At 53.3% G+C, this 18367-nt stretch overlaps 7 protein-coding genes across 7 annotated transcripts; 4 read left to right on the forward strand and 3 right to left on the reverse strand.

The window, feature by feature from the left end:
• Positions 1 to 706: 706 nt before the first annotated feature.
• BDZ99DRAFT_486874 (uncharacterized protein) lies at positions 707 to 1424 on the forward strand (the record flags this gene model as incomplete). Its single annotated transcript, XM_033722806.1, has 2 exons — positions 707 to 977; positions 1039 to 1424. The coding sequence occupies 2 exons, from the start codon at positions 707 to 709 to the stop codon at positions 1422 to 1424; spliced, it is 657 nt and encodes a 218-aa protein (XP_033579225.1).
• Positions 1349 to 3378, reverse strand: BDZ99DRAFT_263678 (uncharacterized protein). The gene is made up of 6 exons (XM_033713817.1): positions 3272 to 3378; positions 2934 to 3211; positions 2518 to 2883; positions 2392 to 2463; positions 1744 to 2278; positions 1349 to 1690 (listed from the first exon to the last, which is right to left on the reverse strand). Exons 2-6 carry the CDS (start codon positions 3147 to 3149, stop codon positions 1665 to 1667), a joined length of 1215 nt encoding a protein of 404 aa, XP_033579226.1. The 5' UTR covers positions 3150 to 3211; positions 3272 to 3378; the 3' UTR covers positions 1349 to 1664.
• Positions 3379 to 3628: 250 nt separating this feature from the next.
• BDZ99DRAFT_382883 (uncharacterized protein) lies at positions 3629 to 3993 on the reverse strand (the record flags this gene model as incomplete). Its single annotated transcript, XM_033715298.1, has 2 exons — positions 3629 to 3748; positions 3805 to 3993. 2 exons carry the CDS (start codon positions 3991 to 3993, stop codon positions 3629 to 3631), a joined length of 309 nt encoding a protein of 102 aa, XP_033579227.1.
• A 1390-nt stretch (positions 3994 to 5383) lies between these two features.
• On the forward strand, positions 5384 to 7360 carry BDZ99DRAFT_460990 (uncharacterized protein). Its single transcript, XM_033719514.1, has one exon. The coding sequence runs from the start codon at positions 5391 to 5393 to the stop codon at positions 7194 to 7196; it is 1806 nt and encodes a 601-aa protein (XP_033579228.1). The 5' UTR covers positions 5384 to 5390; the 3' UTR covers positions 7197 to 7360.
• A 1030-nt stretch (positions 7361 to 8390) lies between these two features.
• On the forward strand, positions 8391 to 11656 carry BDZ99DRAFT_558106 (glycoside hydrolase; the record flags this gene model as incomplete). The annotated part of the gene is made up of 3 exons (XM_033727222.1): positions 8391 to 8575; positions 8924 to 10833; positions 10897 to 11656. The coding sequence occupies 3 exons, from the start codon at positions 8391 to 8393 to the stop codon at positions 11337 to 11339; spliced, it is 2538 nt and encodes an 845-aa protein (XP_033579229.1). The 3' UTR covers positions 11340 to 11656.
• Positions 11657 to 12715: 1059 nt separating this feature from the next.
• On the forward strand, positions 12716 to 16622 carry BDZ99DRAFT_568968 (uncharacterized protein; the record flags this gene model as incomplete). The annotated part of the gene is made up of 7 exons (XM_033727838.1): positions 12716 to 12776; positions 12831 to 13121; positions 13167 to 13785; positions 13864 to 14057; positions 14127 to 14564; positions 14640 to 15865; positions 16596 to 16622. 7 exons carry the CDS (start codon positions 12716 to 12718, stop codon positions 16620 to 16622), a joined length of 2856 nt encoding a protein of 951 aa, XP_033579230.1.
• A 127-nt stretch (positions 16623 to 16749) lies between these two features.
• On the reverse strand, positions 16750 to 18208 carry BDZ99DRAFT_263743 (uncharacterized protein). Its single transcript, XM_033713818.1, has 4 exons — positions 18079 to 18208; positions 17778 to 17937; positions 17541 to 17698; positions 16750 to 17488 (listed from the first exon to the last, which is right to left on the reverse strand). Exons 1-4 carry the CDS (start codon positions 18088 to 18090, stop codon positions 16865 to 16867), a joined length of 954 nt encoding a protein of 317 aa, XP_033579231.1. The 5' UTR covers positions 18091 to 18208; the 3' UTR covers positions 16750 to 16864.
• Positions 18209 to 18367: the final 159 nt, after the last annotated feature.

Here is an 18367-nt window from a genome sequence, read left to right on the forward strand (position 1 = left end):
CCAAAGACCAAGTCGCCAAGCTGTGGACGAGGATGCAAGGGAGTCCGAAAACCTCGAAAGACTACATACTAGCCAACGAGCAGCTTGCCAAACTCTCGAAGGAGCTGAGTGAACGGGAGAGGGTGCACAAGGAGAACCCTCAGCCGCAGAAGCCGACTGGACACCCAGCATTGCGGCAAAAAACCCTGCAACCGGCTACGAACAGTACGCGGAGAATTCATGGCGATGTTCTCTCCCAAGAAGAAGCCGAACAGAAATTCCCACACTTTATAACGTACAAGGCTGTTCTGCTAATGACGCACCTCGGCGATGAAAAGTACAATTATGCAATCAGCGTCCTCAGCGCTTGGAACCTGTACCGAATTTCGCCAGAAGACTCGCAAACCTTCAAATCAGCCTATGAGCAGCTGCTCAAATTGACGCAAGAGTTGACCGGACCGGTAAGCCATCCAAATCGAATGTCCAGGTCACAGAATCTAACCGCGGCGTAGACGTCGCAAGACCCGAAAGCAAAGAGAGGTATCGCGGAAGTTGACGATGACGATGACGAATTCGATACTGAGGACGATGACCTCGACGGCATGTCTATGGACAGCTGCGATGTCGTGAGGTACGCCATCATTGCATAGCATATATGTATAGCTACATCACTGACTTACACCTCAACCGCAGACGAAAAATCCGCAACTTCATCGACTCCGGCGAAATGAAGATTGGCGAATTCTGCAACGCGATCGGCGTCTCCAACAAGTCCTACAACGGCTTCATGAGCCAGAGCGGCACCCACAAAGGCTCCGGCTCCGCCGCCTACAATGCCGCCTGGAAATTCTTCAAGAAGCGAGAGCTGAAAGGCATTCCTCCGCCCAAGAAGAAGCGCACCACAGCGCGTGCCACCACGGTTGCCGCCGCCACTGCGTCCCACGATGTCGCTTCTGTAACCGTACCAGGCGAAGAGACCGACTCTGTTGAGATATACGGTACGAACCACAAAGCTCGCATTCAACGCGTAACGGCATTACTAACGTCTTATTGAACCAGATACCTGCGACGAAATCCGCCGCAAAATCAACCTTCACCTCAAAAAAGATGGTGTTACCCAAGCCGGCTTCCTGCGCGACCTCATGGCGCAGTACCACACGTCCGACCGCAAGATCCAGTCCAAGCAACTCACCGACTTCCGCAGCAAGAAGGGCGCGGACCGCGGCAACACGAGCTGCGTCTACTACGCGAGCTACGTGTTCTTCGAGAAGCTGCGGATCAGGGAGGGGAAGAAGAAGACGCCGACGCGTGAGAAAATGGAGCAGATCTGGGGGGAGGCGGGGGGCATGAATACTACGGATAGAGGGACGGCGTATGTCATAGTGGGGTCGGGCATGGTACCCAGGGAGGATAGGTTTGGGAGGATTTGGAGCGAGATGAAGTAGGTGGGGGCAGTTTGCGATTTTCTCACTTCCAAAGAGGGCCTTTGGATGTATACCCAGCAACAGCACTTGTGTAATTTTCCTTGGTTGTGTACATACCGGCAGCTAGATTGATTCTTGGAGTTCGGTGTAATCACTATAAGCTCCCAAAGCTCATTACATTGGGTGGTGAGCACTGCTGTATATCTATTCTAGCTCGAAAGCTGTAATCCTCTTGATAGCCGGACACAAGACTCCACATGATCACTTTTTCTTCGGCGGCGCAACATCTATCACGAATCAGCACTGTCCTCGTTACAACATACCGGGAACATAGACTTACTGAACTGGAAATGAATAATATCCCCGCCCTGAACCACATACGTCTTCCCCTCCTGCCTAAACTTCCCCGCCGCCTTAATCGGCCCCATGCTCTTCCCGCCCTCGCACAGGTCATGGAAGTCCTGATACGCAACCACCTCCGCCTTGATGAACCCGCGCTCAAAATCCCCATGAATGACACCCGCAGCCTGCGGCGCCAGCGTCCCCTTCTGAATCACCCAGCATCTGACCTCCTTCTCGCCGGCCGTGAAGTAATACTGCAGCCCCAACCTCGTAAACCCCTGCGTCACGATCTTGCTGATGCGGGACTTGACCTTATTCTCAGCGTGAAACGCGGCGAGGGCCTCAGGGTCCTCGCGCAGGTTCCAGACCTTCTGCTCGTACTCGACGGAGAAGGGGATGACGTCGGCGGGCTGGCCGCCGTGCTCAGTGACCCATTTGGCGATGCTGGGGAGGTACTTGTTTTTCTGGCGCAGGTAGTCTTTCATGCTGAGGTTGACGAGGTAGAGGACTGGTTTTGTGGTTATGAGGCGGATCTTTGGGGGGTGTTAGTGGGGTAGAGTTAGGTGGAAGATCTGGATTCGTGCTCGGAGTGGATTGTGAAAGGGGGGGAGCTAGGGAACGGAGACGGAGGTTGGAATCAACGAACTTTCTCGTTGATCAGCTCGATCTCGGCGGTTGTCCAGGAGCCGTCGCGGACGGGCTTGTCGGCTTCCAGCATCTGTAGAGATCTTCAGCCGGACGTCTCCGTTGTTGAGATTAGCGAGGGTCTTACTGTCTTGATCTTCGCTGTCGTCTCATCGAAAAGCGGAAGCATCTTGAACTTCCCCCCTGCTTTCCTCACCGTAGCTTCCTCGGCGATCTTCGTCTTTTGGAGAATATCTAGATCTTTCTTGCAGAGTTCGCTTTGGATGGTGTTTAGATCGCGGATTGGATCGACCGAATCGTCCACGTGCAACACCTCGTCGTTATCAAAAGCTCGGACAACATGAAACATGCCATCGACAGCTTGAATATGTGAGAGAAAGGCGTTTCCGAGACCTTGACCTTCTGAAGCGCCTTTGATCAAGCCGGCAATGTCAGTCACGTGGAGGTAGGCTGGGTATTGCGAAGGGGGCTTCCAGATATCGCAAAGGAAGTCCTTTCCAATATCGTTAGTACAGATACCTGATTAAACGTCGGAAGTTTTACATATTGTTCATCAGGAACCGGACACCTCGCTTCATTTGGCTCAATAGTGCAGAAAGGGTAATTCTCTGCACTGGCACTCTGTTCAGTCAATAAATTGAACAGTGAACTCTTGCCGACGTTGGGGAGGCCGACACAACCCATTTTCAGGGTATTCTTGACGCGCCCGAAGGCAACGACATTTTTTGACGTATCCTCGACTGCTTTTTTAGGTGGCATTGTTGGTGATTTTTGTGAGTTTTAGCGGTCCGATGAGGGGTGAAAGTTCGGTAAGAAATGGCCTGATTGCTGATATTTGATCTGCGCTAGGGCTCTTTGGGATTTGGAACCACTTTACTCACCTGAAGTCAAGCTTGGGATGGATTAAGTGAGTAGAATAGAGAGAGCCCATCATATTTGCCGCTGTAGAATTTGGGAAAGGGTCTGTATAGGAAGCATACGTCGAGGGCAGCAAATAATCCACGCCGGGTGCTTTCAAGCTCGGAAGCAACCAGACTTTCGTCCATTTTTTATACACCTCGTGGTTGTACACTGCGTACAGAAAACGCCTCCATATGCCCGTATAATACAGCTCCATCTTGAAGATTGCGACGTCTTGTCTGCCCTCCTCGCACCAGATGATACCCAACATCTTGACCAATTGCCTACACTCTGCCTCCATAAAACTCCTAGATGGGCGATGTTTTAGCGCAAAGCCTCTAATCCTGTCCATTCTCGGCCTTCCACCTCTCCAGATACGCCTCTCCATCCATTGGCCCCTTTGTACCGGCAAACGTGCCTCGTTCTATCTCGATGCGCCTCGCGACGAAAGGCGTCAACTATTCCCCGGTCAGTAATCATCCCCTTCCAAACAAATACATCAAGGTGCGCTTACACTGCTGTTCTCCAGGTCTCTCGGACACACATACGTCCGCACCTTCTGCCACTCGATGATGTATTTGCCGTGCTTCGTGTGCCGTCCATGCGATCCGACGCGGTTGCCCTTGTAGTAGTCTTTGCCCGCTTGCTTGGTGGTGAGTTGGAGGCGGCGCAGGGCGCGCTGGAGGATGGGCGTTGGCTGCATTGTGGATGCGATGCGATTGATGCTGTCTCCAGGGCTGGAGTTGAGGTTGGGGATGAGTTGATTCGACGGCACGTGAGCGGTGGCAGAAAAAAAGTGTTGCCAAGATTTCGCGACCAAAAATCCCCTCCTCGAACATTACCTTTTCACAGCGCCACTCCCACCTCTAAATAGAGTGTAGAGGCCCCAATATGCCTCCCCGAATATCCCGCAGCTCCATTCCGAGTTCGAAACCTAAAGCCAAACCTCAACGCAACAAAACCAAAGCCTCAAAACGCAGCCTCAATGCCTTCGCTATCGCCGGCCACGAAGCACCCGAACGCACCAAGATCCGCAAAAGCAGACTCGGGGAGATAGAGCTCGATGGCGCTCCCACTCACCGAAAACGCCCTCACGACGACGAGGAAGACGAAGACGAAGACGAAGAAAATCCAAAGCGTGCGAAGCGCGGGCAAGATGACGACGAGGTCGATGAGGGCAGTGATAGCGAGGGGAATGAATGGCAGATGGGCCATGTGGACCTAGACGACGATGACGACTCAGACATTGACTCTGAAGAGGCGTTTGGGGAGAGTGATGAGGAGAGGTTCGCTGGCTGGGCTTTCCGAGGGTCGTCTACGACGCAGAACAAGAACGGAGGGAATAAAACTGCGTACAAGGGGAAGGGCAAAGCGAGGGAGGTGGATGAAGATATGGATTTAGACCTCGACGAGGGAGATTCAGACGAGGATGAGAGCGACGATGAGAGCCTTGGAGACGAGGCGATCGACCTGGCTACTGCACTTGATCAGTACGCAGAAGATGAGACTGAGCGAAAAGAAAAGAAGTCGAAGCGGCGATCACATCAGCAGGAGAGCGAGGACGAGCCTAGTGACGAGGACGACCTGGATGAAAACGGCCTAGACGACCTCGACCTGTCTGGCGAAGACGGCGAGGATGAAGAGGACGAAGACGCTGCGGACAAGCTGCAAGACTTGATTGCTTCACTACATCCAGAAGAGGCGCCCGTTTCCAGAGGCCCTCGACGGTTCGATCGAAACGAGTCTACAAGAGTAGCAGAGACTGGCCCCTCCGGTGCTCAGACCCTCGACCTAGATCTAATCCTGGCCAACGCCGACACTGAAACTAGGAAGACGTTGAAGAAACGGCTACGAGATGAAGCCAAACCGTCGAAGCGGAATGATATTTCTAAGAAGCTAGACGCCCCTCTACCTAAACGCCAACAAGACCGCCTCAATCGCGTAGCAGCGAACAAGGAAGCCAACGAGACTCTCGGTCGATGGGTTGATACAGTAAAGCATAATCGCCGTGCGGAGCATTTGTCCTTCCCACTGCAAGACCCTGATGCGGGGATCCCTATGGGGACGAATCAAATGATCCCAACAGCCCAGATGGCTCCGATGAACGACTTGGAGACCACTATTCAGTCCATATTAGTCGAGAGTGGATTAGCTTCCAAGTCTGGAAAGTCCGAAGAAGAAAAAATTCGCGAATTTGAAGAGCTTGAGACGAATAAACTACCCTTAGAAGAAGTCGCTAGGCGACGACAGGAGCTTCGCAGAGTTCGAGAACTAATGTTCCGCGAGGAGATCCGAGCTAAACGCGTTAAGAAAATAAAGAGCAAGTCATATAGGCGTGTACATCGGAGAGAACGCGAACGGGACGCCCAAAGGGAAAAAGATGCGCTCGCTGCTGATGGTGTCGAGGTCTCCGAAGATGAGCGCGAGTACAATGACCGTCGTCGAGCTGAGGAGCGAATGGGCGCTAAGCACCGCGAGAGCAAGTGGGCTAAAGGTGTCAAGAAGAGCGGGAGAGGTGCGTGGGATGAGGATGCCCGTGCTGGTGTGACTGAGATGGCCAGACGGAACGAGGAACTTAGGAGAAGGATTGAGGGCAAGGATGTTCGTGATGAAGACCATGATAATTCAGATCTTAGCAGCGAGGAGGATGAAGAAGATGAGGATGTAGACGAAGAAGAGGCGGAAAACCGCAGACTACGCCGTCAGCTTAATCGACTCGAGGGAAGTGGGACTACGAAAGACGACTCTAAGTTGGGATCTATGATATTCATGCAAAAGGCGGAGCAGGCTCGAAAAGCTAGGAACGACGAAGATATCGAGCGTATCCGGCGGGAGCTAGCTGGTGAAGAGACACAGAGCGACGAAGAAGATGAGAGGCGTGCTAGCAAAGGCCGAAGGAAGTTCGGGCCTGTGTCACAGTCATCCAAACCAAAACGACGGCCATTGAACGAGTTCGAGGAGAAACCAGGATCAGATGATGAAAATGAGGATGATGAATTGGATGTCATCCTCGACAGGCCTGAGACTTCGAGCTCCGAAAAACCACGATCAGCTGGAAAGAAAGCTAGATACCAGTCCACCGGACTCGATACTGAGGATGATGCGCCGACAAGCAACCCGTATCTTGCAGCAACCGTTAAAAGTAAAAAGTCAAAGTCCACCAAAGACGCGTCTTCCGATGTTGCCCCTGTGGTAAATCCTTTCCTCGCGGCATCCGTCAAAGACAGGAAGGCTGCGCGTCCGTCCAAAGTAAAAGAGGCTGTTGAAAGCGACCCGCAAAGTAAGACTGGTAAATCTGACTCTAAGACGGCGTCAAGCCGTAAGCCACCAGCCACCTCGATCAGCGGACCTGACGCCGACGGCTGGCAAACCGTCACTTACCGCAACGACGGAGTGAACTCGGATCAAGAGGACTCAGATGATGGCCTTCTCAACCTCCCTTTTGTGCAGCGCAACCAAGAGCTCACAGCCAAAGGCTTCGCCGGCGACGATGTCGAAGCCCAATTTGCAGAGGAAAAGAAGGCAGCCATAATTGACGAGGACGACAAGATTGTTGACAATACCCTTCCTGGATGGGGTAACTGGGTCGGCGAAGGCGTCAACGAGAAGCAACAAGCCCGCAACAAGGGTCGTTGGCTAACCAAGCAAGCCGGCATCAAAGCCAAAGATCGCAAAGATGCCAAGCTAGAGCGAGTCATCATCAATCAGAAGCGCGTCAAAAAGACTTCAAAGTTCCTGGCGCCCGTTCTGCCGCATCCGTTCGAGAGCAAGGCGCAGTACGAGCGTAGTTTGCGCATGCCGCTGGGCCCGGAGTGGAGCACGAAGAGCATGTTCCAGGACAGTACGAAGCCTCGGGTTTTGGTCAAGCAAGGCATCATTTTGCCGATGGAGAAACCGATGGTTTGAGGTGTTCTTCTCTGTGATGTTTGATGAAACGAGTTTCTTTGTTGCAAACGTAGTACATAGATCTATGTATACACAGCTGACAGTATGGTTGTGCTGTGGCACGCCCACGGTCTCCCAAATTCAGCGGGTCGCTAAATGTAGAAATACAATTCTTCCCTGTGTAAACACGATAACTCCCAAAGAATTCGTTGGCAGTGACAAGTCTCATTAACAAATGCCGAGAATATATGTAAAAGTCCTTTGGCAACGAGAAATCGGCGTTGTGGGGTCGTCAGATCTCAACTCCACCTTGCAGTACTACTCCACATCCCATGACAACCCTCAGCGTCCGTGATGGCTTTCATGGCCAACCTTCGAGTCTGCATCACAGTCGGCTCCCCAGCTCGCGCTGTCAGCTGCAGCATGGATCCCGGAGAGCGACACTATCAACTGACTCGGCCCTTCAAGCCGCGATTCGCTTCGGGCCGTGAAACCTGGGGTCAATGAAGTCAACCACACTTTATCAAAACCCTCTCTACCCTCTCATTCGCCATCAAGCCTTGCTACTACGAAAGGAGACGGAATTTACAGAGTACTGCTGGTGATGAGACGCCGCGGAAGACCGCTGTCTCACCAAATAGCGCCGCCCATGCTATCAATATCAGTTCTGTAGAGGGCTGCATCATTTGAGCTTCTTCAGCGAGGCCGGCAACCGACAACTTACCATGATTGCCCGGGTATAAAGCCTTTGTTTCCAGATCCACCGCTTTAGACCACCTGCATTTGCAACGCGCACGCTGCATCTTGTCTAGCAGGTACCTGTCCTCCCACTCTCCGCCACCCCGGCACGCAACGCACATCACAAGGTAAGTACAGAGCCGCTTATATCCTTGCACGGCAGTCGAGACCCCAGTCCATCATTCATGTGTAAAGAGGCGATGACTGGCAGCTCTTTGTTATTCATTCTATCTCCTACGAGCTTAGAGACCTTCATGTGAAAAGAGAAGATGACCAAGGTCTCTTCTTTCGCTCGTGGAGAAGATGTCATGCTTCAGCGAATTTCTTATCACACGATGCTCACCCTTGATGCCTGGTTTTTGTTAAGATGGATGAAGGGTATGGGGATGGATGTTGCTATGAACGAGCGAATGCTCTATCCTAAAAGAAGCTGAAGCTATTATATTTTTCCAAAAGATTGTCTTCTTCCAGATCGTCATGTTTTTCAGAAGCACGCGGCGAGCCATGTTTTCTGGTACGTTCGTACTGATGTTGGCGCAGGTCGCTAGGATATCGGCCCACCCACTCTTAGACGGTAAGGAAGAGGAAGGCGTCAAAGTTACGAAGACTGTTGTTGTAAGGACTACACTTTGCGACTCTAGAACTACGACGTTAGATCCAACGTGTGGATCTGGAAGCGTCCTGTGTGAGTGGACAACTTCGACTTCGACTTCGACTTCGAAGTTGTTTGTGGGGGCGACCAGTGCTTCGAGGCATAATACAACTGTGAGTACGGCATGTTTTCTAGAATTGGTGCTGGGCTACAGTGGTCTCCGAAATATGGAGGCGCCAACGCACCTGCAAGACGGCTCCATTTCTACAACATGAACTTGGCTGCCCTTCACTATTGCCTCAGAAAAACAAACGCTTGGTCTTGCCCTGGGCTGTCTCGCGGCTTCTCATCGACGCTGATGCGCCATGTATATCAGGTCACGCTGACACTCCGCGCCTTCTTAGACTGCTCCTACAAGCCATATCTCTTCCTCAAGCTACAAGGTTACCACCGAGACTGCATCCTCTTCTTCTACGATTTCTCGACCTTCAACCTCAACATATAGTACTCATCTTTCACCCTCCTCACTTAGCAAGAGCACAACACCAGCATCTCAGACGTCTGGAAAGTCCACCATGGCCTCCGATAACCTCTTCACCCTCATCGATGGCAGCCCTGCTCCGCCCCAGATCCCTCATAATGCCTCCCACCCGGCCCCTCGATTAAACATGGTCGGAGATATCAACAGGCCACTCCAAACGAACAAATTCTACGCAAATTGGTTTCTTGGAAGCCAGACCCAACCTGTGTGGACTCACCCCTACTCACTGCAATGGGCCCATGGCGGAGGAAATGCACAAAGCTGGGGTATGGGAATTGTTCAGCTTGACCGGAGGCAGATTGTCTTTAGTCCTGACGGCATTCCGCATCAATACTACCTCAATCCTATCGGGATACACTCCATGATCCTATCCGCCGCTGAACTGGGACCTTCTACAACCTTGACAACGGATAATCACCAAGCCCTGACCGTGAACGCGAATCTTTGTCCAGCTGCTGGGGCAAATCCACTCATCACAATCCCTGTGGTCCAAGGAACTGGAATGATCACTGGAGTATACAAAGGAGCTACTCCGTCTATACAGAGCCACGTGCAATACCGCACTATCGATGCACCCATCACAATGGGCTCAACGGTCAAGTACCGAGTGCTCCTGGAGGACAACAACCAATGGCTCATCTATGTGACCCCGAACGGAGGATATAACTCTGCTGGCTTCCAGAGGGACCCCTCCAAGCCCAATACCACCTTTTTGGGACCTGCCAACTTCAACGGCATCATTCAAATCGTCCGCTGCGTTAGTGGTGCAGCTGAAGAAAACATCTACGACAAGTCTGCCGGCGTCTATGCCACAGGCGCCACGATTGCCGCTTCTACGTCTATGCAAACTGGCGGTGGTACGACTGGATCATACACTTTTACATGGTCTAAAGGCGGGAATACCTCCAAGCCTCTCATCATGTTTGCGCTCCCTCATCATGTTGATTCATTTGACCCCGTAACGGCTGCCGCCAAAACATCGATCCGCTTTGCTACGGCCAGCAAAGGCTTTGCGACCGCCATTCAAGCGGATCACATGACGCTTCTTGAGCCCAACCTACCTGAGGCTATGGATTTCGGGCCCACAACAATGACGCTCAAGCGTTCGATTCTGCATCGGAAGCGCACCGGACTCTCATCCAAAGCCATCTCTGCCATTTCCGCAGCAGCTGCGGATGAACTGAACGTCGATATGAGCACGCAATGCAACCTTAACAGCATGTACTTCAGCGGCAAAGGCATCGCCAAGTTCGCAATGATCGTTTGGACCCTGTACGGCCTAGCTAATAATCCAAAGCCAACGCTCTACTCGCAATCACTCGACAAGCTCAAGGTCGAGTTTGACCGCTTTGTGCAGAATAAACAGGCAGCGCCGTTGACGTACGATGAGAGCTGGCGAGGAGTCATAACCACAGGCGGGTACCAAGATCCTGGCGCAGACTTCGGGAATACGTACTACAATGACCACCACTTCCACTATGGCTACTTCGTCTATGCTGCTGCTATTATCGCGACCCTGGATCCTAGCTGGTTGACTATCAACAATGGGCAGAACAAGATCTGGGTCAATATGCTGGTCAAGGACTTCGCGAACAGCAACATGGACAACCCGCAGTTCTTTCCTTTCTCCCGGTCATTTGACTGGTGGATGGGCCACAGCTGGGCGAAGGGACTGTTCGAGAGCGGAGACGGAAAGGATCAAGAGAGCACGAGCGAGGACTCCATGGCCAGTCTGAGCATCAAGATGTGGGGAAAGGCGATTGGTGACAAGAACATGGAGATGCGAGGTACTACACTACTTCCAAGACAACCCTCTTCCTAAAGAGAAATCATGCTAATCCATCCTGCAGGCAACCTCATGCTCGCCATCCAAGCACGCACCTTCCCCGCCTACTTCCTCCTCGCCTCCAACAACACGAACCAGCCCGCCGAGATCATCGGCAACAAAGTCACCGGCATCCTCTTCGAGAACAAGGTCGATCACGCCACCTACTTCGGTATGGCCCCCGAATACATCCAGGGCATCCACATGCTCCCCATCAGCCCGGCGACGTCGTATATCCGCTCCAAGGATTTCGTCAATGAAGAGTGGAATACTTACTTCAGCAATGGGCGCGTGGATGCGGTTGCGGGCGGCTGGCGTGGGGTCTTGTGGGCTGACTACGCGTTGGCGGATCCGAAGACAGCGTATAATTTTTTTGCGAAGAGTGGGTTTGACTATGGGTTAATTGATGGTGGAGCGAGTAGGACGTGGTATTTAGCGTTTTGTGCGGCGTTGGGGGGTGCGGAGTAGATGTTCCCTGTAAGGGTTTGGTTGGGAGGATCCTTTGGGAGGCATTACGATGGGAGGTGTGTGGCTTATTTGAAGTGAAGGTTGCATATCAAGTTGAACTTGGACGGATAGTTCATTGCTGGTATTGACGTTCGATAGGTAGATTGCGTAACCTATGTTTTACCGTGTTGGTATCGTGTTCACGTGATGTTGGTAAAGTGAGTCGATAGACATGCACGTAAGAACGACCATTTTGGACTAGGAGGACTGAATTGTCAGCTTTTCTAGGTACGTAGTATGAAATCAAGTTAGCAGCGGGTAGGTAGTGCCGTGAATGCCCCCAGGTTCCTCGGAAGGATTCCCACCAACACACGCCACTAAGCCGATCCCCCAAAGCCTGTAACAACGTCGCATCTCCCTTCCTTTTAGCTAATTCGTACTACAACACGTTCCGTGAAAGCACTAGTTCTCCGGCGAAGGCCTCCGTGACACGATGGGTGCGGTCTCTCATCGTCACCCTGACCCTCGCAACATGCCCTTGTTCGGCTGATCCCTGGAGCTGAGCATCCCTCCCTCCCCCTTTCACGCTCCCTAGGGTTCGAGCGACAGCATTCGCCAGATTAAAAGAGCTGGAACATGTAAAGAAGGGAGGAGATCAGCTCACGACTTCGGGGCTCTGCAAGGGGCAGCAGAGCTGACTGCCTATTAAAGGCAATGGGCACCCGCCACAATGCTGTAGAACCACACACGAGCACCCTCCATCCCCTTCGAATCTCAGAAACACTAAACAGGCAGGCCGCATTCCTTTTAACTCTCGAATGAACGAGCGGACGTGCTCTTCACGGAGTCGCAAGGCAACCCGTGAAAGACAGGAGAGGGTGTGAACCATACGACCTCGGAAGGCGACACCCCATGGCCCCCAATCCCGGGACACAGCCCCGCCATTCATTGCCCCAACTGCCAGAATGCTTATACTCCCCTGCACTGCTCGACAGTGAGAATACCACAGTTGCTGAGAGTGACAAGGGTTCATAGTGCGGCTATTGGTCGCCAGTCGGCTATATGCAGGTCGTGACCAGGCTGAAGAGGGTGGATAATCTGACTTGATATCTGCAAACCTCATCGGGAGCGCCGTTTGGTCATCACCATTGCACAATTGGGTCAATGGTTCAGAGGTAGCCGGGAGGCTGACTGCAGGGCTTAGGAGGGGAAATGTTGGCTTGTATATCTAGTGCCTGGGACTGCGATCCTTCTTGTGATACACTGAGACTTCTGGACGATGGGGCGTGTTGGTGCTGTACACATCTCACTTGCTATGGAGATTTGACTTACCCTCGCTTTTGAGAATCCTGCTTATCTGGTTTGAGCGCCGCTGCTAGAGTTAAAGGGCTAGGGAAATGGAAATCCTGACATTCGCTCTTTTTGCGGGATGGGTTGGGCTGGTGAGGGGGGCGACTGGTAAGGAATATCTCCTCGGGGTTTCTTGAACTCATGGGACTGATGGCTTTACAGAATCATCGAGTTCAGCAGCGAATAGTACTGCTTTTACTTCGTCATCTACGAATAGAGTAGCTGCATTTATATTGAATGGTATCGGAGAGACTGGGACGAGCTCGAGCGCATCTCCGACGGTCGTTTCTACGGAGTCAAGCAACTCCGTTTCAGCTAGCACGGCGATTAGTTCTACCTCCTTCTCTGATAGTGCTGTCTCGAGTTCTTCGTTCACAGCTACCTTGAGTCAACAGTCGTATGTAAATCCATGGGTGGGTAATTATAGTGGGACGGTTGCTCCAAGTGGAACTGGTGAGTTTTGCGCAATCCTTCACAACCATTCTAACAAAACTTTAGGAAGCCTCTACGCGGCACAATGTCAAAATGAATGGTATAGTGTGAGCTCATTCAGCGACTACTTGACGACCGCAAACTCTAGCACTATTTGGACCACAGAAACAATTCGTTCCGTAACAGTGACCGAGGTCCATACGTATTATACCACTTCTAAATACACCCTTTGCGATGGCCACCCTCGATTCATCTCGTCGGCTCCAACAGCAACATCTACAACTTTACTCCCGCCCTCGACTACCTCATGGTATGCCCTCGTGGTCGGCCTAGCTACAACGCTACAACCTAATTGCTCCATCAATTTCGATGACTGCGCGCCTTTATGGTCGACATATGACTCTGCGTCCAGCGTCTATGCCACACAGTCGTTTCCAGCCTCAACCACAGTCGTTTCCCTAGCTCCGGGCGCTTCTTTCGTTGTTATTGCCGGAACGACAACTTCTTTCCCGTCTCCGGTCACCGCACAACCAACGATCACAATAGGGACCGAGGATATCGAGATGTATGGTGTCGGAACATCCTGGACTTGGTATATTAGGACTACTCCGCTGCCCGGAGGATTTCTAGGGGGAGGCCTTGTGCTTACTCCTGGTGGAGTGGCTACGATTAGCCATAGTGTTAGGTACGTTTTTGGTTTCTCATGCGCAAGTGCTTCAGCCTCAAATTGCTGTATTAGTTTGGGATGCTCATGGAATCACAGCACGGTTATACCCCCATATAAGCCTCATTGCAACACCGATGCTCCAACTTGCACTCCCGGCGCAGCCTGCACAATTGGCGGAGGAGATGTCCGCCTCTTCTACTTCCCGCCACAGACAAATGTGTCTAGAGACATGTGCGCCACCGCACCAGTTGGTAGTGGAGTCCCGGGGAACCAGCCTCCTACTAATAACAGTAAGTCTTTACGATCCCCGTTGTGCCTCATGTCAAATGACAGATCTCGATGCTAACCATATCTTGCAGCTTGGACCCCTATTACTACAGGCCCATATACCGTTCTGCCAGGCAACACGACCTGGTTCTCTGGAAATGTATACGTCTCGCTACAAACCATTGGGGCTCATTGCTCATGGTCGAGCCAGTACCTGCCAGTCGGCCAGCCCGGATACGAGGGCGAAGTACTAACACTGGCGCCCTCGGATGTTTTCAGTCTACGCGCTACCCCCTACTCACAGTCTGGTGGAGAATCCGGCGTCGACTACGGAGGAACCCAGTGGCCGTTCAACTACGCTGACCTCCAGGAGCCAGTCCCGTGGTCTGCGTGGGATGGGTTGAACGACTGCGTTTTCAGCAGGTGCACAGAGATATCGGGCTCGTATAATCCGGTGCTTGCTGTCCCAGCTGCTGTGAGGAGTTTGGACCCGCGGTGGGCGTCGTGCGACCTAAACTTGGATGGGCTCTGTAAGTTCATTTCCCCCGTCCTTTCCAACTACACCACACCTTGTGAGTGCATATGAAGTCTAACTACTTCCCCAGATGACCCTCCATGGGCAGTAAGCTCCGTAGGCAACTTCTTCCCTTCCACAACCACAAAAGACCCTGGATCTCCTTCAGCAACCCCTGGACCCGGCCCTCCACAATCCGTCAACGTACCCACCAACACACCTCCCAAACCCCCCTCCTCTCTTGGCGGCATTGCGCTCCCCTCCTCCATCGATCCCAGCAACGGCGGCAACCCAAGCGATCCAGGCGACCCAGGCACACCATCCAACACGCCCCAACCAGGCGTCCCCCAACCTCACTCCTCCGCCGCCGCCGGCATCCCTCCCGTCACCACGCCCAACAACCCTTCAGATCCGGGAGGGAACAACAGCCCTCCCCCCTTGGGCCCCACAACCATCACCACCATCGGCGGCCAACCCATCGTCGGCGACCCCGGCACTCCAGGCGTCATCACCATCGGCGGCACCACCACGCTCGCCCCTGGGGACCCAGGCACCGTGATATCCGGCACCTCCCTCTCCGTCCCCGACCCTAGCCACGTCGTCGTCGGCGGCACCACCCTCACTATCCCCTCCGCTACCCCTGCCCCCGCGGCACCCCCTCTCAGCGTCGGCGGCTCGCCTCTCCTCACCAACCCCTCAGATCCAGGCACCGTCGTCGTCGGCGGGACGACCCTCTCCGCCGGCGGGCCGGGGGCTGTGATCAGCGGCACGAGCATCAGCGTGCTCGATCCAGGCCATATCATCCTCAGCGGGCCCGCCGGTGTCTCGACCCTCGCTCTCCTCACACCACCACCCTCCTCTACACCCACCGGCGCCATCATCACCGCTCCAAACGGCGCCGTCTTCACAGCCACGTCTCTCGGCAACAGCGTCGTCATCGCCGGCACTACCCTCTCCGTCGGTAGCCCCGCACTCACCCTCCCGGGCGGATTGGTGATCTCAGATTCCCCCAGCGGTCTGATCGTCGGGTCGTCGACCATCCCGTTCAGCGCGCTGCCTGTGCCCACAGAAGATGCGGTTATCACGCTCGGGGGGCAGGTGTACACGGCTACGGAACTGCCGGGGGGGAGTGTGATGGTTGCGGGGACGACGCTGTGGGCGGGTGGGCCGGCAGCGACGATTGCGGGGACGGTGGTTAGTGAGGCGAGGACGGGGTTAGTGGTTGGGGGGGCGACGGTCCCGTTTGAGACAGTGGCGGGGGCGAGTGCGACGGGGGAGGGGCAGGCGCAGTTTACGGGAGGAGTGGGGAGGAGGGGGGTGAGGTGGCGGTGGATGGAAGTCGGGGGGTTGGTGTGGGTGGTTTTGGGGGGTATGATGTGATAGATAGATGTGATAATGTAGTGTGTGAACGAGATGAGCATTTTGAGAGATCAAATGTGCGAAGGCGCAATGAAACAACAAGTGACGAATTGGGAGAAATGAAAAAAAAAAAAAATTGAGATTATTGAAGATTAGCACCGTTCAGTTCGCAATCAGACCGACCACGCGGTGCAGGAAAAAAAAAAAAAAAAAGTAGCACACTCAAGCATTTCAACACCGTCTGAGGTTGGCCCGGTGAGCCGATCAGAAATGCCAGAGCTGGTATTCTACGAATAATAATAATAACAACATACCAGAGGACCTCAAGCAGTGCTAAACAAGCGTACACAAGCACAGGAATAAGTGTGTATACAGCTCACGGGTTGTTCTGTTAACACTCATCACCCACGCGGTGCTGTCTTATAGGTGCACCTGTCTACCACTGCTTGAAGTGCTTCAACAAGTTTCCACATGTCGCAGAGTGAAGAGTTTCTATCCTGTTTAGATTTCTGAAAATGTATGGAAGCACCCTAAGCAGTGGTGGATAGGTGTACTCACGAGACAGCTTGTCCTACAATTAGAGTGCCACCTTTTTCATGCCCCGCATGCCGACGTCGAGCGCTGCACGATTGATAGTGTGCAAAAAAAGTGACATGTATATACTTAATCATGCTAATCGATTGCTTAGTTATCCTACTACCCTCGAGGAACATAAACCCATCGTCCATTTTAGTTTAATCATCCCTAGGAATGGATCCTTGACCTAAGCCAAGCGACCGTTCGAAGTTCATAAGACCCGTCATACGGTCATCCCTGTGGTCATACCCTTCATCCGCCCGCTAACAAGGGGGGATATACCGACCCTTAAATCTCAATACTCGGATGCCAGAATCTGCACAAGTCTGACTTCTGCAACCCAGAGAAAACAAAAGCGCAACATCGAAGGAAGCCGGCCATCTAACCCTGCTGCCTCTTCCTCTTCCCGACCTGTGCCGAGAAACCAGTCTTGATAGCCTGTACAGACCGCCTAGAACCGCAGGTATTGCAAGTGACGAACAGCAAACGGTTCTCGGCCTTGTTGAGCTCTGTATCCGGGGACCGGCACGTCTTGCACGTGACGTACTCCACGATGTAATGACGTAGCACGCTCTCAATCTGCTTCTGCTGGAAACGACCCTTGATAACCAGACGCCTGCTGCCGTCCACACTGCCGCTAGTTCCCAACTCAGCGAACAAGAACTGGGTAACGTGCTCGTCGGTCCGCTTCATGCGCTTGCAGATCTCGGCGATGTTGGCGAAGATGGTCTTCTTGTTGCCTTCACGCAGGCACTGCGGTGGGGGGATCTTGTAGGATTTTGTGCCGGTGCTCGCGAGGTCCGGGTGCTGGGCGTGGAGGAGGGTGAAGAAGCGGTTGAGAAGGAGGTTGTATTTGATCGGGGCGTTGCTGTCGTGGGCCCAGATGCCCGTGCCCTTCATCATGTCGCCGGCTTCGACGGGCGCGGCTTCTTCCTCTTCTTCGGGCTTCTCGCCTTCGGCGCCTGCGGCTTGGGCGAGCTTGGCTTCGAAGTCGTCGGTGTCGGCCTTCTTAGAATATTAGCTAGGACTCTTCGCTATAGATGTTCCGGAAATCTACCTTCGGCGTCTTCTTCTTCCTCTTTTTCTTCAGCGCGGAGGGGTCGAACTCTGCATCCGCCGCCGGCGCCTCCCCGTCCTCCTCTTTCGTCTTGCTACTCTTCTTCTTTTTCTTCTTCGCCAGGTCCTTGAACATATCGGTCACCTCGTCCACAGCATCTATATTCCGTCAGCCCGCATCCACCGGCCACTAACATAGCAAAAGCATCAAGCTGACCCGAGGGCTCGCCGAGCGCACTGTTTATTTTGGACCTACCCGCTGAGTGTGACTCCGCCGAGTTCTTGTCGCCGTTCACGTCTGCGTTTTGTTCCGTGACGTTGCCGTCGTTGTCGACGATTGTAGCGCCATCGCTGAAGGCGACGGATTTGCGAGGCTTGCGCTCGACTGGGGATTCGGCCTGGGTGTTGCTGTCAGCTTGAGATATACTGGATACGGGAGAGATGAAGCGGTATGCGATATGGAGTTGTGGCGCTCGACTGTCGAAGCCCGCCACAGAGGGGGATTTTGAACGTGGGGCAGATAATGAAATTCGACATACAACATCGGCCATGATTGCGGTTTGCTCGGTTCGCGCCTTCTGTGGCTTCTTCTCTGCGTATTTCGTATCGGACGTGTGTTGTTCTTCGATCGAGGGTGTTGGTGGTGGAGGAGAGGAAGTGGAGTGCTGGACTGCGGTGTGGCGGGCTTTGAGATGAGTCGTCTCAACGCCAAGATTTCCACGATCACGTGCACCAATTTGTGAACGCCACATCTACAGCATCGACTATGCACGCCAAGCCGCGTGCACAACTCCGAGCTCCATCGTCGGCTACCACCACTCAGCATCA

This window comes from Mytilinidion resinicola (genome assembly GCF_010093595.1).
Source record: "Mytilinidion resinicola strain CBS 304.34 unplaced genomic scaffold BDZ99scaffold_6, whole genome shotgun sequence".
NCBI classification, from domain to species: domain Eukaryota; kingdom Fungi; phylum Ascomycota; class Dothideomycetes; order Mytilinidiales; family Mytilinidiaceae; genus Mytilinidion; species Mytilinidion resinicola.

Excerpts from the sequence above, each read along its gene's own strand:
- BDZ99DRAFT_263678 (XM_033713817.1), bottom strand. The coding sequence starts at position 3,149 with ATGCCACCTAAAAAAGCAGTCGAGGATACGTCAAAAAATGTCGTTGCC. Across the intron at positions 2,464-2,517 it reads CGACAGCGAAGATCAAGACA|ATGCTGGAAGCCGACAAGCC; the intron begins GTAAGACCCTCG and ends AGATCTCTACAG. Across the intron at positions 2,279-2,391 it reads TCGAGCTGATCAACGAGAAA|ATCCGCCTCATAACCACAAA; the intron begins GTTCGTTGATTC and ends CACCCCCCAAAG.
- BDZ99DRAFT_460990 (XM_033719514.1), top strand. The coding sequence starts at position 5,391 with ATGAACGACTTGGAGACCACTATTCAGTCCATATTAGTCGAGAGTGGA.
- BDZ99DRAFT_263743 (XM_033713818.1), bottom strand. Across the intron at positions 17,699-17,777 it reads GGGTAGGTCCAAAATAAACA|ATGCTGTGGACGAGGTGACC; the intron begins GTGCGCTCGGCG and ends GACGGAATATAG. Across the intron at positions 17,489-17,540 it reads GGAAGAAGAAGACGCCGAAG|GCCGACACCGACGACTTCGA; the intron begins GTAGATTTCCGG and ends TATTCTAAGAAG.